General features: G+C 38.5%; 1 protein-coding gene across 4 annotated transcripts in view; it reads left to right on the plus strand.

The window, feature by feature from the left end:
- Nucleotides 1-5,119, plus strand: part of LOC127439289 (leucine-rich repeat and immunoglobulin-like domain-containing nogo receptor-interacting protein 3) — a 52,488-nt gene extending 47,369 nt beyond the window's left edge. For all 4 annotated transcript variants that reach the window (XM_051695526.1, XM_051695528.1, XM_051695527.1 and 1 more), the window contains one exon: nucleotides 875-5,119. In XM_051695526.1, the coding sequence (XP_051551486.1) occupies nucleotides 919-2,736 (1,818 nt within the window). In that variant the 5' untranslated portion in view covers nucleotides 875-918 and the 3' untranslated portion in view covers nucleotides 2,737-5,119. The remainder of the gene's footprint in view (nucleotides 1-874) is intronic.
- Nucleotides 5,120-17,182: the final 12,063 nt, after the last annotated feature.

The following is a 17,182-nucleotide window of genomic DNA, read 5'->3' on the forward strand; positions in this document are numbered from 1 at the left end:
CATGTTACCTATACATTTTTGCATATTTGTTTGTTTTTGTGTTTTTTAGTCTATGGGCAATATAAACATTTTATTTTATTGAAAAATGTAGAAAAAATTATTTGTTTGTGCTATGGCTCTTTTGAAAAAAATGCATCAACTAAATATTAAAAAATTGGCTCCTTAGTGAAAAAAGGTTCCCCACCCCTGCCCTAGGGGGCCACCAGAAACTCCACCTGCTGCCCTTCCTCGCACATTATATGTTATTCAAGGATATGATAGCAGTCGCTGAACACAGTGATCACCTCGCAGCTCGCACCACATCAGATGCCTCACATACCCAATCCCACCCCCCACCCCCATTCCGATGATCACAGAACTCGCCGTAGGGTATAAATTTGGCCAACGCCAGCCCTGGATAGCAGTCACAGGTTAGATTCCCATGGTATGCATGTACTGATTAAACTTGTTGCCTAAATGCACTGTAAATAGCTTTTGAGAAAAGTTTGTGCCAAATGCATATACTGTATATATAATGTAGTGGGATGGATGGATGTGGGATTTTTGGGATTTTCGATTGGACACTACAGGACAACCATATGTCTGATCAGTTAGACAGCATAAAACACTAGGTCAGAACAGTCTGAAGGCATGTTCCGAGTTTGGAGGATATAGCTTGAAAGCTCTACAAGGAGTTGCATTTGATAATTTTGGTCTTGGTTGAGAGAATTTGGAAAAACCTCAACCATGCCTTTAGAATAACAGTTTTAACAAAGTTAGCTTTGTCTAGTCAACATAAATGTTTGTTTCAGAATGTTATAGATGTGGTGTTATAGATTAGTGTTGCAAAAGTATTTATTAATTAATACCTGTTTTTTTGTGTTTTTGTCTATAGGTGTGAGGTGCAGTGATTCAGCCCCTGTAAGGTAGCGAAGGGGCATGGCGGGTTGTCCACGCCTGAGCTTACCGGGGCTGCTTCTGCTCCAAATCACTGCATTCATAACACATGGCCAAAACTGCCCACAGCGCTGTGACTGTATCCCTCAGCAGAGAACTGTGTTGTGTCAGAACAAGCACCTGAATTCTATTCCTGGGGGCATCCCTACTGACACACGGACACTGGACCTGAGTGGCAACAGTTTACGCTGGGTGGAATACAATGACCTGGCAACCTTCTCAAGACTGGAAGAGCTAGACCTGAGTGAGAACCTCATCAGTGTGCTGGAACCCAATGCCTTTTCCAGCTTACTAAAACTCAGAGTGTTGCGTCTACGAGCCAACCAGCTTAAACTCGTGCCTATGGGTGCCTTTTCTCATCTCACAAACCTCACCACTCTGGACTTGAGTGGGAATAAACTGGTCATCCTCTTAGACTTCACCTTCCAGGACTTGCGGAACCTCCGCAATTTGGAGGTCGGTGATAATGACCTGGTGTACATTTCAAACAAAGCGTTCCTGGGTTTGGTGGGCCTTCAAGAACTCACCATTGAAAGGTGCAATCTGACTTCTATATCTGGACAATCTCTTTCTTATCTTCGCGGCTTGGTGACTCTTCGATTACGCTACCTCAGTATTGCTTCATTGGAAGAGCAGAACTTTCGAAAACTTGGAGGGCTCCGAGGTCTTGAGATTGACCATTGGCCCTTCCTTAAGTACATCTCTCCACACAGCTTCCAGGGTCTCAACCTTTCTTGGCTCTCGATTACCAACACCAACATTTCCACCGTGCCTACGGGTGCTCTTCGTAACCTTGTTCACTTGGCCAGCCTCAACCTTTCTTACAACCCCATCTCTGTTCTAGAGTCCTGGGCTTTGCGGGACCTTGTCCGCTTGAAGGAATTGCACCTAGTTGGAACAAACCTGATATCAGTGCAGCCCTATGGCCTTGGAGGTTTGCAGCAGATACGATTGCTCAACTTATCAAACAATGGATTAGTAGCTCTGGAAGAGGGCTCTTTCCACTCAATTAACACATTGGAGACATTGCGAGTAGATGGTAACCCTTTGTCTTGCGACTGCCGCCTACTGTGGATACTGCAACGCCGCAAGACCCTCAACTTCGACGGAAAGTCACCCGTTTGCAACACACCTGTGGAAGTACGAGGGAAAGCTCTTAGTACCTTTTCGGACTCAGCACTTTTTGACCATTTTACATGTCAGCGGCCAAAAATCCGCAACCGCAAATTACAACAGCTGACAGCACGTGAAGGCCAAGTAGTGTCATTTGTATGTAGAGCATACGGAGACCCAACTCCAGTTATCTTTTGGATTTCACCTCAGAGGCGTCGTATCACCACCAAGAGCACTGGCCGTGTCATTGTTCTGCCTGAAGGTACACTAGAGATCCGTTACGCCCAGGTGACAGACAGTGGTACCTACATATGCATAGCAAGCAATGCTGGCGGCAATGATACCTACTTCGCCACACTAACAGTGAGTGGATTGCCACTAGATGGTGCTTTTGCGACAAATCGCACCTACTACGTGAGCGATCTCAATGACACAAACTTAAACGACACCCGTGTCTTCCTAAAGTTCACGCTGGACCTCAAAACTATCCTGGTGTCCACAGCAATGGGTTGCATCACTTTTTTGGGTGTGGTGCTTTTCTGTTTCATTCTTTTGTTTGTGTGGAGCCGAGGACGAGGTCAGCACAAGAACAATTTCTCAGTAGAGTATTCCTTCAGAAAGGTTGATGGTCCTGCTGCCAGTGGTGGGCAAGGGGGTGCTCGAAAGTTTAACATGAAGATGATATAAAAGGGACGTATGGACACGCCAACAAGTTCAATAGATAAAACACACATTTTTCTTATTTCAGACTGAAATACATTTCTATTACCAGTCCTGTATCCTGCTACGGTTCACTCTTTTAAATTTTGAGATGCAGAGGATTTTAATGGGCTCAAAGAATAATGCAGTTACTGAGAGGTACGTTCAGTCAGCTTAATATTAAACTATATATTTGTTGGCTTGTGGAATTTTACACAATAATTAAGATTTCAGACTGCTGTATGGGGCAGGCTGGCATATGGTACCTACAGTATTTGAAAATTCTCATGATTGTACAGCGGGAAGGCTAAGCTTGTAATGATGTGTAATAACAATTTAAAATTTTAAAATGTAATTTCCACAGAATATGTCTGCATCCTGAAAAGAAGAAAGATTGAATGAATTCTTCTATATTTTGGGGGTTATTGCTGGAAAATTCCATAATAATTTATAATATAATTATCAAGGGGTGCTTTCTGCATGCCAAGTAATTGCCAAATGTCCTCCAAAGTTAAACTTTTCAAACAAAGCCAATTCAAACTTGTATGCCCATGAGTTTGTAGGTGATAAAGCCCACAGTTCACACTGCCAATCTTAAAATACAAGGATTTGTGGCAGACACGCCTCTTGTTCGTCAGAAAGGACGTGTGTCTCTTTCTCTCTCTCTCTCTCTCTCTCTCTCTCTCTCTCTCTCTGGCGTCTCTGGCTCCTCCTTATCTCTCTCTCCCGCTGACTGGAACAACTCAGCGTCAGGCGTGCATTCTCATAGCCCGGCCACGCCCTCCTCCTCGTCACATACCCCCAACGGCCGATTCAGGCCGGGGAACCAACCGGCCTGACCTACCCCCCCAACCCGGAGTGGAGGAGATGCTCCTTCGGCTGTTACGCTGCCGGCTGGTCTTCCCTGCCTCCTGGGAACCTGAGTAGGACGAGGGGAGGGAGAGGGGAGAGAGAAAAACACTCCAGTTCCCCACCATGCTGCCATTTGGTCCTCAGCCAGCTGTGCGGCGATCCTTCGTGATGCCAGGCGATGTACTTCGTCTCCTGGCGGACGTCAGCAGCTCCTCCGCCTCCTGGTGTGCGTGTCTCTCTCTCTCTTGCATCTCCGGCTCCTCCTTATTTCTCTCTCCCACTGATAGGGGCAACTCAGCGCCTGGTGTGCATCCTCACGGCCCGCCCTCCTCCCCATCACAGATTTGTTTTTAGATAAGCCCCAAATTTGGTCAGCCACTAGACAGAGAACATGAGTTACAAGACTGTTTAATTGTATCTTGAAAAGTGAGTTGACTTCAGTTCTCATTTCAATGGTTCATGATAATTACACCAGGTATAGAGTGCTTTTGTATTACACTGCCACCTACTTCTGCATCATGCCCATTTATCCATAAACATGAACATGTTGACAACAGATAAAGCACATTGTCTTCATAGCATAATATATTTACAATTCAGAGGAAACATTTATAAATAAAATACCAATACTAGCATCAGTATCCAGAATATGTCAAGACATTGTATTAATATGAGATATTTGTATCTTACTTGTATATATTGCTGTTTTGTGTGTACATTTTGGTGCCCTGTCTTCATTAATGTTAAACAACATTATTAATGTGAATAACTGATCACATTAATTAAATATAAGCAAAGATAATATGCAAAAACTCTGTTTTTCTGTAAAAAAAAAATTAAAAAATTGTTTGAGGATTTAATTACTGGTGATCATACTGTATGTCTTTATGCCTGTACTGTGAAAAATGTGTTAGACTGTTCTGAATCAAACAGATAAAAATGGAAATGTCACCATTTCATACTATAGTTTAATTTGCATGAGGTTAAATGTTGTTAAATGCCCGATGGGAAAACTGGGAATCAAATTACTATGAAAGAAACATTCTGAAAGTGTTTAATACTTTGATCCATAATGGAATTGTTTTCTTGTATTCTTTGTTTATAAAGAGAATTCAGCACCAGGCAAAGAACATTCTGAATTCTCCTCTATTTGAAAAAAGTGCTGCGGTCTGGGACAGGAAGGCACCACTTGATTAAGCTATTCTGCTGCCCCCTACTGTTTTAAATATAACAGCTTAAAGAAAACAGGGTATCATTCTCGGATATAGAAGCCAATATTGCCTTTTACCTGTCAGTCTGTGTAAAACACAAATCTTATATTAACTATAATTATTATACTATTATTAATATATATAAATAATTATTATACTTTGAATTTTATGGTGCATTTTACGGTCTTCTTTAAGCAGCATTATAAGTACATTTCAAACTGCCATAATTTGTCAACAACTAAAACTATTTAAAGAAGCTTTTTGATATTTTTTTAAAAATGTCATTTTATTTAATGTAAATTAAATAAATGGGGATCCACAACATTGTTGTTTTATTCTTAAATATGTTGAAAACATTGTATTGTATTAATGATAAAAATACTGTTTATAAAAGCATGTATTCAAACCCCTGTGTTGGAATTCTTTTCTTCTTTTGTGTCTTATAGCTCATAAAGTAATATTATAAATTAATCCATTATTTGCTTAATTTACTGTATGTAATGGAATCCATATACAGTATCTTAAAAGGATAGACTAATCTTCAAAGGTTCTCTGAAATCATATTCTGATAAGGTTTTGCAATTTACTGTTAAATTATATGCTTATTTTTCATTTTTTTCCAATGCCTACAATAGACCCAGGTTGATAAAGATGAAGTATTCAAGGGAATGTTCAAAATAAGCATTTCACAGCAATTACTGACACCTTCTGAGAAATTGACATAGGAGACAGACGGCTAGAGTTGGGTGTTATTTTTCAGCACAATGAAACCCAATCAGAAAAAAAAAAGCCATTCACGACACAATTGGACAGAATAATGACCTCTAGATCACACACTACTGTAGCACATGCCTGACTAGCAACAGCCAAACCAAGCCATTCTTAACGCAATTGAACATGTCGTCTTCAGGTTTGCATTGGAAATCAGTAGAATAGCCAACTGGCAGCCCTGATTCAGCAACAGTGAGACTATTTTTGCCTAAAGTTTCAGCAGGTTGTCAGCATATTTGGGTTCAGTTCCACAAACTTTGGATGAAATTATGTGACAACTGAGCAATTGTTGGCCATAAGCATCTGTTTCGGATGCAACTCATCTCCAGCATGTATGCAAACAAGAAAATGTCAATTATTTTCTTTTCATGACATTTTTCTCTACATACCATCTGCTTTCTAAAATAAAACTATGTGAAACATAGTGAGTTTATCTCCAACCTCAATCAAACACACTAGAGCCTTTCACCATTTTTATTTATTTATTTATTTATTTTTCATACATTAAAAAGGAATGTTGACTCAGGCTGTCATTCTGTCCTTTTAGGTGGGTGTATTTTAGGAACCAGATGACCTTTTGTTTGTGCACATTAATTACTGACATTGATACTGATACATAATTGCTCAGTCATTACAACATTTCACATAAACATATCAACATTTCAGGATATTTCATAAAGTGTCACACACAATGCCATAGGAATTCTTTCAAATGCAGTGACCACAAATGAAATAAAGAAAATAAAGACATCAGAGATAGGAATTCTGATCAGAATACAAAATGAAAGTGATTTATTTGTTCAAGGATGTTGATGATCTGCTTGAGTTCGATCAGCTTGGCTTATTTTGTACAGAAGTCTTATGAACCCTTTGGATGGGTTTGCAACATTTCAAACCACACCACGATAGTGCTAACAATTAACAGTCTATGAATAAATTGAAGAAAGAGAAGTGTCAAACAAGTGTCCTGTTTCACTTCCACACCAAAGATACATAGAGATCGCTAACAATGGATTAGTAATATGCAGTTGTTTAGAAATTCAGTAGTAAGAGATCCACAGATCATGCTCCATACTGTTTCTTTATATAGTATATAGTATTTAATTTTTCTTTTATCCCCTTTTATCTCCAATTTTGGAATGCCCAATTCCCACTACTTATTGGGTCCTCGTGGTGGTGCGGTTACCTACCTCAATTTGGGTGGCAGAGGATAAGTCTCAGTTGCCTCTGCTTCTGTCAATCTGTGCATCTTATCACGTGGCTTGCTGTGCATGACACCGCAGAGACTCACAGCATGTGGAGGCTCATGCTACTCTCCGCGATCCATGCACAACTTACCACGTGCCATTGAGAGTGAGAACCACTTAATCGTGACCACGGTTGCTTAGGAGACCTGGCTGGAGTCACTCAGCACACCCTGGATTCAAACTCGTGACTCCAGGGGTGGTGGCTAGCATCAATACTCGCTGAGCTACCCAGGCCCCCTATAGTATTTCTTTTTAGGATTTTGATAACATACCAAGAAACTGCACTTATATAATTCTGTGTTTGTAAGTTTTTAAAATCCTTTCCAGCAATGTTCTGTTTTTATGTAATGACCATACTGTGCACTGTACTGTATTGTATGATAGCATTGATGAATTTGTTGTGGAAATCTTGAATCATCATCATTACTACTACAAGGTGTCTAATGGTGTCTCTGGAATGTTCGTATTCATAAGCATGCATTCATTTGACACTTCTGCTAACCAACCTATGATGATGTCATTGCACTAAGTGTGTGCATGTGTGAGTGACTCATATTGAAAGAAAAATGTGTGCTTAATGACAGAGTTTCAGATGAATCTGTTGCTATTCAGGAAAGATGCTTATTAATATAGTTAAATGTGTATATTTCTTCAAGCCGCTGGTGTAGCAAATAATAATATATTTTTCTATTAGAGTTAGCATAGGTAGGCTAATGTGTTTAGACCTCCATTTTAAGTTGTTGCCCACTTTAGATCAGTCTGTTGATAAACTTTGACAGTGTCTCTTTGTATATTATTGTTTAATGACAAAAAAATAACAGTAGACTAGCCCTAAACAAAAACTTTTTTTATTATTATTATCAAGATTAACAGAGAACTCAAAATTTTAGAGTTTGCTTGTCTTGTTAGCTTACCCTTTCTAAGAATGCCAAGAAATTATTCTTTTTTTAGTTAACTTACGGTGAAAGATCTATAAAAACAGATTTTCAAAGGACACGATAAAAATAAAAGGTAACTAGATATTGTATTCTTGCAATAATGAGCTAATTTGCACTGCATGCTAGTGGCATCCTACAACATGTTTTGTTATTAGCAAGATTAGCAGAATTAATCTTAGCATCGGCTAGCAGGACAGCAAACAGTTTGTTAGAATACTAAGAAATTAATGACTATTATGAAAGGAAAATTCACTTTGGAGTGGAAATACTTTAGATTTGAATGGACATGATGAAAAAAAAGTAACTAGATCTTGTGCTCTTGCTATATTGAGCTAATTTGTGTGTATACTAGTGGATGTGGTCATCTTACATAAGTCTAAACATCATGTTTTGTTATCAGCAATTAGCAGAATTCATCTACTGGTGTGTCTCAATCAGCTCCCAAGCTTCCTATGTCATAGTATTTCGTGAACACGAATTCAGGCACTGGCAAGGGTGTTAATCAAATGAACATTGAGAGACTTATGACAAGTTATGATAACGAACTCCTGTATTAAAACACTGCATTGATCAACAACACCGCTGTATAAAAGTCACTGTTGTGCATTCTCGTTGTAGATATTCAAACATACAATGATATTATGAAAGATACATGACATAAATAAAGAAATACAAATATAAAGGAGTCTTTTTTAACCTTCTTCTAACAACTGTAATATTTAAAAGATTGTTTCCCTGTCTTGGTCATTATGGATGTATGACATTAACCTCCTGAGACCCGAGCATGACTGCTGTGTGGATTTTTCATTTCCCTTTTTGATTTGTAACTAGTAGCCCCTAATAAACATGCAAAAAAAAAAAAAAAAAAAAAGAAATATATATATATATATATATATATATATATATATATATATATATATATATATATATATATATATATATATATTTATATATATAAAATTAATAATATAATATTTATTATTATTATTATTATTTATTTATTTATTTAAAAAAAAAATTTTTTTGAGCAGATAGTTTTCCTAAAAATTCATGTCCTCATATGGGGACAGTGGTGAAATTTAAAATAATACAAAGCTATAGAAAGATTTCCTGGTAAGCTGCTTTGGAACAATGTGTTCATGAGAACAAAGGGAAATGTAAAAATAAAAAACTTTACAAATAAAAGTTATTTGACTTGATTTGACTTTTATGTTACAAAGTTTTTTCTATTTTGGCAACAAAATCTCAATGTTCTCTCTTTGCTCTGTCAAACAAACAAGTGATAGCCAGTGCTGAAGCATTTTATCAATCAGAAATTAGCATAATTAATTCTGATACAAGTAATAGCCAACATTGTCCAATCACTGCCAACCATGTTAAAATAAAATTAGACATTATAAATTCTGAATCTAAGTACTGATTACCATTGTCCCATGTCTGCCAAACATGTTGAGTTATCCAAACTTCATCTGCAGCCTGGAAGTGAACATTTGATCGGATGTTAGGAGTGAATGCACTTTGCTGCACAGGAAAGCTATAGGATGCTCCCTTGCTCCCTATTTAGTGAATGACTTAACCTCTAGTGTGCTGCGCTGGTCTCAGAACAGTTTGAAATGCACCTTATTTTCATCCTAACTCAATATAAAGTCTCTGAAAGCAGTATTCTTCAACTTTTGGTGAACCCAATTATTTTAAATGTGAAAATGCATAGTAAATATAGGATTTCTAAGCTGAGTAAGAATCATTATCCACGCCGGAGGTCAGCATGTTTAACAGAGTGCCGTTTCATGATATATCACTTGAATTTTTTTAAATGGCACATCGGATGAAACTAGAGACTCAACTGTTTTGACTTAATGTAAAATGTAAAAACTAAATTAGGTTTCTTACCAGATGTAGTTTTGTTGGTGTTTCTCCCAAAGACAAACTCCACTTTGATCGGAGCCATTTGTTTTGTCACTTGACTCTTTGCATCAAAAGTTTAACCATTTACTGACAGCCCAGAATGTCCTGAACTGAGATCAGTCAGTTTAAATTAAATTAAATTAAATTATGCAGAGCGTATAGCGAAGACACACAGTCCACACAGAAGGACGCAGGGTCGCACAAAGTTAAAGAGAAAATAAGGCTTTGACTTCATAATTTTACACTTGTGCTCATCTTATAACAACTTAAAAGACTTCAGAAGACATGACGACATTTCCGGTAAGGGAATAATGTGAGCAGTGATGCTCTCTGGTTTTCACGATGCATTCTGGGAATTTTTAGGGAGTGAATGTTTCAGTGTACTAAAATGATTTTGTGACTGAGACAGCCCTAGAAATGGCCGACTCCCTTTTCAGTTCCCTGACTAGCAAACTAGGGAGCTGATTGAAAAGCACCCTTAGCATCCACTAGCATGACAACACACAGTTCGTAGTTAAGTTCTTCTATAAAAACGGCAAGTTAAGTAAACTTAAATAGTAAATTTTTTGAGATGCCATTAAATTGAGGGAACAAATTTATGCAATCATCTGTGTAATTGGGTTTTCTGTGTACTCTTGCTATATTGAGCTAACTTGCTTGTATGCTAGTGGACGTGGTCATCTTACTTATAGTTAGCCTAACTGACATTTGCTATCAAGATTAGCAGAATTCATGTAAGCATCTGCTAGCATGACTTGTTAGTGCACAGTTAGTTAGAATTCGAAGGAAATAAAGACTTTTATGACAGAACAAGAGACAAGAGTTCACATTGGGTCAAAGATCTGAGTTTAAATAGATTTTCCACACACATGATGAAGAAAAAAAATAACTACTCTTGCTATATTGGGCTAATTTGCTTGTATGCTAGTGGATGTGGTCATCCTTCTTACAGTTGGCCTAATTGATATATTTTGCAATCAAGATGAGCAGAATTCATGTTAGCATTTGCTACTGTAGCATGACTTGGCGCACAGATTGTTAAAATTCAAAGAAAATAAAGACTATGCATTACAACAGAAAAAGAGACATTTTAGGTCAAAGATCTGAGTTGAAAAGGATTTCAACGGACATGATGAAAAAAGCATAACTAGATCTTGTACTCCTGCACTACTGAGTTAATTTGTGCTAGAGGATGTGGTGTACAGCTACAAAAGACAAACACAATATACTTCTAACTTCCTAACTCTTCATTGTACTTCTCTCCTTTCGCCTTTCAGGTGGTTACAGAAAGACAAAGAAGAAATGAAAAATTGAAACAGGTGGACTCAGAGAAAGAGTTGACATGTACTGTATGCTGAAGACATCCCTCCTGAAAGACCAACTTAGACCAGCATGAGGCTGTTTTATGCTGGTAAGTGTTGGACTGGTGCTGGTAAAGATTATGGACCAGCATAGCCATGTTGTTTACCAGCAAAAGTGGTTAGTCAGCTGGTTGACCGAGGGAGGCTTGCTGGTGTTTAGCTAGCTAAGAAATCTAGCAGGGAAACCAGCATACAGTACCATACTGGGGACCACCATTCAAAACACAACATATGTTGGTGACCAGCAATGTTTTTCAACAGGGATATGAACTTGATGAACACAAATTCAGTCTTAAACAGCAAGAATTCTAAATACAACTTTGGTTTATATTTTTTCTGATTAACAATTTTTTATTGATTCACATATTAAACACAGAAAACAAAACATATATATACAGAATCAACAATTAACACTCACTATTACCCCTCCCCCTCCAATCCCCAACCCCGGCCCCCAACAACATCCCAGTGGTCATACATGATTATAGACACACACACACAAAAAAAAAATAATAATAATAATAATAATCACACATATTGACAACTACACCTGTCTCTCCACTGCCCCTCCCCGAGAGCCCTCCAAAAACTCCAGATATCCACCCCATTTCCCCACAAACGAGTTCAATTTCCCCAGTCTTCTAGATGACCCTTCTTCAAAAGCCGCCACCCTCCCATCTCCGAGCAACACTCCTGAAATGAGGGTGCTCCAGCCGACCTCCATCCCCTTAAAACTATTTGTCTGGCGATCATGACACTGGTTAGAACACAATTCTTTATGTGTATTCTCTACATCGATGACCGCCCCATCACCCAAAATACAGTCTGGGGCAAAATGAAACCCGAGTGCCCAATATGTCACACACAAAACTCTGAACCTTCAACCAAAATTCTTGGATCTTAACACACCACCAAAAGACATGGGTTATGTCTCCATCCTCTGATTGGCATTGCCAGCAGGTGGGTGTGTCTTTAAGACCAAGCCTATACAATCTAGAGGGGTTCAGATAGAATCAATGTAAAGTCTTGAATTGCATAAGGCACACCCTTGCATCTCGAGAGCACACTCCCTCCTCCAGTACCAAGTTTAAATCTTTCTCCCATAATCTCTTGATAGAAGTTAAAGCTCCATCCCCCAGACTCTGAATTAGCAGGGAGTAATACACTGATGCCTCATGACCTTTTCCAAAAGCAGTAATCACCCCTCCCAGTGTGTCTGCCGCTTTAGGGGGGTGTATGCTACTCCCAGAAATAGTACAGAGCAGGAGGCACAGTTGTAAATATATAAAAAACTGATTTGGTTGAACCAAATTTTCAAAGGATCTCAACACTCCGCTCTCATATAGGTCACTGAGTGTATTAACCTCCCTCACAATCCACTCTGACCAGCAGAAAGGGGACTTATTAATACATAATTTTGGGTACAGCCATTACATTTAAATAAATGTCCGAATTAAACACTCTGGACACTTTTGTCCATACCGAGTGCAGATGCGAGATAACGGGTGTAACTTAAATTCTCTGGTTAGTTAGATAGAAAAGCTTTGTAATGGCGAAATAGGGGCAAGAACTTCCTGTTCAATACAAAACCAGGGAGGGGCTCTCTAAGGTGGAAGTGACCAATGAGCCAAATGTCTGAGACTGAACGCATAATAAAACAAAATCTTGGGTAGGCCTAGCCCACCTACGTCAGTCGACCTATGCAGTTTACTGAAATGTAATCTGGGATGTTTACCATTCCAAATGAAAGACTTTGCAATGCTATCAAATTGCTTGAAATAAGAGAGGGGGATATTTATAGGGAGAGACTGTAGCAGGTAGTTTTTGGAATACAATTAATTTGAATAACATTAACCTTCCCAATCATAGATAAATGTAATGAAGCCCACCTGCCCACATCGCTCGAAAACCTTTTTATTAAAGGGTCAAAATTAACTCTAATTAAATCACACAAATTTGCTGGGAATAAAATATCCAAATACTTAATGCCCTGTTTGGGCTACTGAAAGTTGCCCAGCTGAAAAGCCGTTACTGGGCAGTACACTGTCAGAGCCAAAGCTTCGGATTTAGACCAATTAACTCTGTATCCCGAGAACTTAGAAAAGGAATTAATAATTCTGTGGAGGCAAGGCATAAATCTAGCAGGGTCAGAGACGAATAATAAAATATCATCTGCGTAAAGCAAAAGCTTATGCACCACACCTCCAGCCATTGCCTCCTATCTTGTCACGGCTGCTAATGGTTCCAGGGCAAGACAGAACAATAATGGGGAAAGAGGGCAACCCTGCCGGGTGCCCCTATCCAGAGTAAAATAATCTGAAATTAGTCCATTTGTTTGTACCACCGCTACCGGGTGTCTATAAAGTAACTTATTCCATCCAATAAATGTATTCCCAAACCCATACATTTCCAAAATCTTAAAAAGATTATCCCATTCTACCATATCAAATGCCTTTTTGGCGTCAAGTGAGATGGCAGCGACTGGAGTCTGATCATTTGCCACTGACCACATGATATTGATGAAACGCCTAATGTTATCAGAAGAGCTGAAGCCCCAAATAAACCCTACCTGATCTATATGTATAAGAGATGTCATAACTTTTCTTAATCGGTTAGCCAAAATTGGATGGTAACTTTTACACTTGCTTGGATCTTTGTCCTTTTTAATAATCAGACTGATCTGGGCTTGCGTCATGGTTGGCGGAAGCTTTCCATTCTTTAATGGTTCCATATAAACTTCTAGCAAAAGTGGAGCCAATTCTGTAGCACAAGATCTAAAAAACTCAGCGGCAAAGCCATCTGGCCCCGGAAACTTGCCTGTAGGCAAGGCCTTAATTACCTCGCCAAGCTCTTCCAAGTTTATCTCAGAGTCAAGAGAATTTTCTTGCTCATTCGTCAGTTTAGGGAGTTCTAATGATTCCACAAAGTTTCTAATATCTTCATCAGTAGACAAAGACTTGGAACCATAGAGATCAAGATAGAATTCTTTAAAAGCATTATTAATATCAATGACTGAGGTAAATATTTCACCACCAGAAGATTTCACTGAGGGAATGGTGGAAAAAGTCTCTCTCTGTTTTATATATCTAGCCAGAGGTTTTCCTGCTTTGTCCCCCAACTCAAAATATGACTGTTATGCCCTGAATAGCCAAAACTCCACCTTCCGCGACAAAATAGTTTTATATCTGTATTTCAATTGGGTAAATTCTCTGAGGCCATCAGATGACATTTGGTGCTTCAGCTCTGCTTTGGCACTTTTAATATTCCCTTCCAACTCCACAAATTCTCGTGCTTTGGATTTTTTGATGAATGAGGCATACTGTATGATCCGGCCCCTAAGAACTGCTTTAAGTGTCTCCCAAGCCATGCCCACAGAGGACACTGAGGACCAGTTGGTCTCCATATAAACATTGATTTCAGCCTTTAATATTTGTTGGAATTCAAGATTTTGCAAAAGGGATACATTAAAGCGCCAACTATATGATTTCCTTTTCTCCATATTTGGCAACACCTCTAAACTCACCAGGGCATGATCTGAGATTAAAATGTTTCCAATTGAGCAATCAGCAACAGATGAAATGAGGGACTTAGATATATATATATATATATATATATATATATATATATATATATATATATATATATATATATATATATTCTAGAATAGAAAAAATAGATTATCATTTTATTTTTGACGCACAAAGACCACATTCCAACATTAGTGCAACAATCAAACCCCAAACTTCCCCCTGAACCAAACAAACAGAAAAAAGAAAAATGTGCGCATTCCAACTTTATCCAGACGTGCTCTAAATCCCCCTTGGTTGCTAGCGGATTAGCAGTTAAGGATCAGGGTGTATCGAATCTCACCAGTTTATGACATAAAATGTATTAAAACCAGCAAAGTGTGCAGAGCTTGCCATTCACATGTCCGAACCTCACATGATGTCACGTGACTCTACAACTTTGGTTTATTTATTTTTTTAAAAATGTGTTTTTCTTTTCTCCCCAATTTGGAATTCCCAATGCACTCTATGTCCTTGTGGTGGCGTAGTGACTCAGCTCAATCTGGGTGGTGGAGGATGAATCTCAGTTGCCTCTGTGTCTGAGACCTTCAATCCGTGCATCTTATCATGTGGCTTGTTGAGCACATTACTGTGGAGACATAGTTTGTGTGGAGGCTTCACACTCTCCAAGGCATCCATGCACAACTCATCCCACACCCCACCGAGAGCAAGAACCACATTATAGCGACCATGAGGAGGTTACCCCATGTGACTCTACCCTCCTTAGCAACTGGGCCAATTTGGTTGCTTAGAAGACCTGGCTGGAGTCACTCAGCATGCCCTGGATTTGAACTCGCGACTCCAGGGGTGGTGGTCAGTGTTTTTACTCGCTGAGCTACCCAGGCCCCCTACAACTTTGGTTTATTAAAGAATTCAGTGATCCAAGATTATGTTGTGTTCAGACCAGTGATGCAAGTCACTAAATTCACTTGGCTTTAGTGGTAACTGTCTACTCATTGTCTTCACTTTGCGCAGTGTGTTTGCGGCATTTGCTGTCAACATCGCTATTGATCATGAACGGTGACTCAGTGCTGAGAAATCCCCACTTCAACTTTCCCACCCCTACATGCCACTGAAACTGTTTCTGCAGCCCCCCTTTCACACTCACAAACCACAGCAGCCCCTGTGAAGTCCTGTAGACTGTCACCAGAGCCAAGCCATACATCATGCATGTTTTATGTAAGGCTAATTGAATGAATAACAAATAACAGCAATAATTGGAATATAATAATTAGAAGGTGAAAGATAAAAGTAAAGATGAGCAAACAACTTAATCGTAAAATGAGATGTGAGAAAATAACCAGTGGTAGAGCTGTAAATTATTAATCCAATAAAATGATTGGATTACTACTTGCAATTATTGTCCGCAATAGTCTTATGAAGAAAAAAAGACGGCACAAGAGATGAATAATGGACGAATAAATGCTAAAGTGCGTCATTTCTGCACAAAATGGAATTTCAAAAATAGTGAATGTTTAGACATTTCAACTAAAAGTGTAAACTTTACAATTTTAGTCTATCAAAACAGTCCAGCAACATTGTCTCAACCAGTGGCGTGCATTTGGGTGGGACTATTTGTTTGTAAAACTAATGCAAGACAGGAGGAATTTTCTGGAATCTATTTGAAAACAGTGATTATTTTTAATAAACACTGAACTGTAAACATAGGTTTACAGTTTCAGTGTTTGAAATCTTATTCATTTGCTTTGAAGCTAATGGTTTTTCAACAGTTGTTATTAACATGCAAGGGTTCCAAATTGATTGTCAGTGGCTTAAACAATTTGAGGTGTCACTTGTGAATACTGAAATGTCAGACATATTGTTATGAATAAGTTCTAATGAGTCACAGATCTATTAAAAAGGCTATTGTATGTCCCTGAAATACTAGCGCACCTAAAAGCTACTAAATGTAGAGATGTTTTGACATGAGCGGTTCAGGAGGAGATCTTTCAAAGCTGGCCTATGTGAAGCTATGGTTGTGAAAACAATGTTAAAGTATGAAATAAGAAGACATTTGCTTAGCTAAAAACTGACCAAAATTAAATGCCTGAGATGTGGAGGTTGATGTTGTTGACTACTCAGTCCAAACTTAAGATATTTGTGCCTAATTGCTGAGTGTTGACACAAAAAATTGTGAACTTTATGCTTTTTGCAAGAGTGGTTTTCATTGTAAAAACATTGTGCTTCACTGGTGACAGAGTTGCTATGCTTGCCATGCTTAATGAACCCCATGCCATGCTTAATAAACATAGCTATCATAGCACACTTAAGAGGCATGTCGGATAATGAGAATTTTGCAGTATAACACTCCTCCCACAAAAAAAGATTGTTTTTCTTTTTTATTATTAGAAACTGAAGATTGAAAATGAAAGGCAACTCATTTGTCCAATTGCCTTGGAATTTATCAGAAATTGTATGGTATAACTTGAACAGAAGAAGCATCGTCAGAGAGCAGCACTCTTTAAGGATTACAAGTCTTTCAAAAGCAGGGACCTAAAACGAAATGATCTTCATTAAGGTTTGTTCTGAGCAAAAACGCTATTTTTTCATTCCGGTTCAGAAGTTCCACAGCCTCCTGTCCAT

The sequence above is a fragment of the Myxocyprinus asiaticus genome, chromosome 50 (assembly GCF_019703515.2).
Source record: "Myxocyprinus asiaticus isolate MX2 ecotype Aquarium Trade chromosome 50, UBuf_Myxa_2, whole genome shotgun sequence".
NCBI lineage: Eukaryota > Metazoa > Chordata > Actinopteri > Cypriniformes > Catostomidae > Myxocyprinus > Myxocyprinus asiaticus.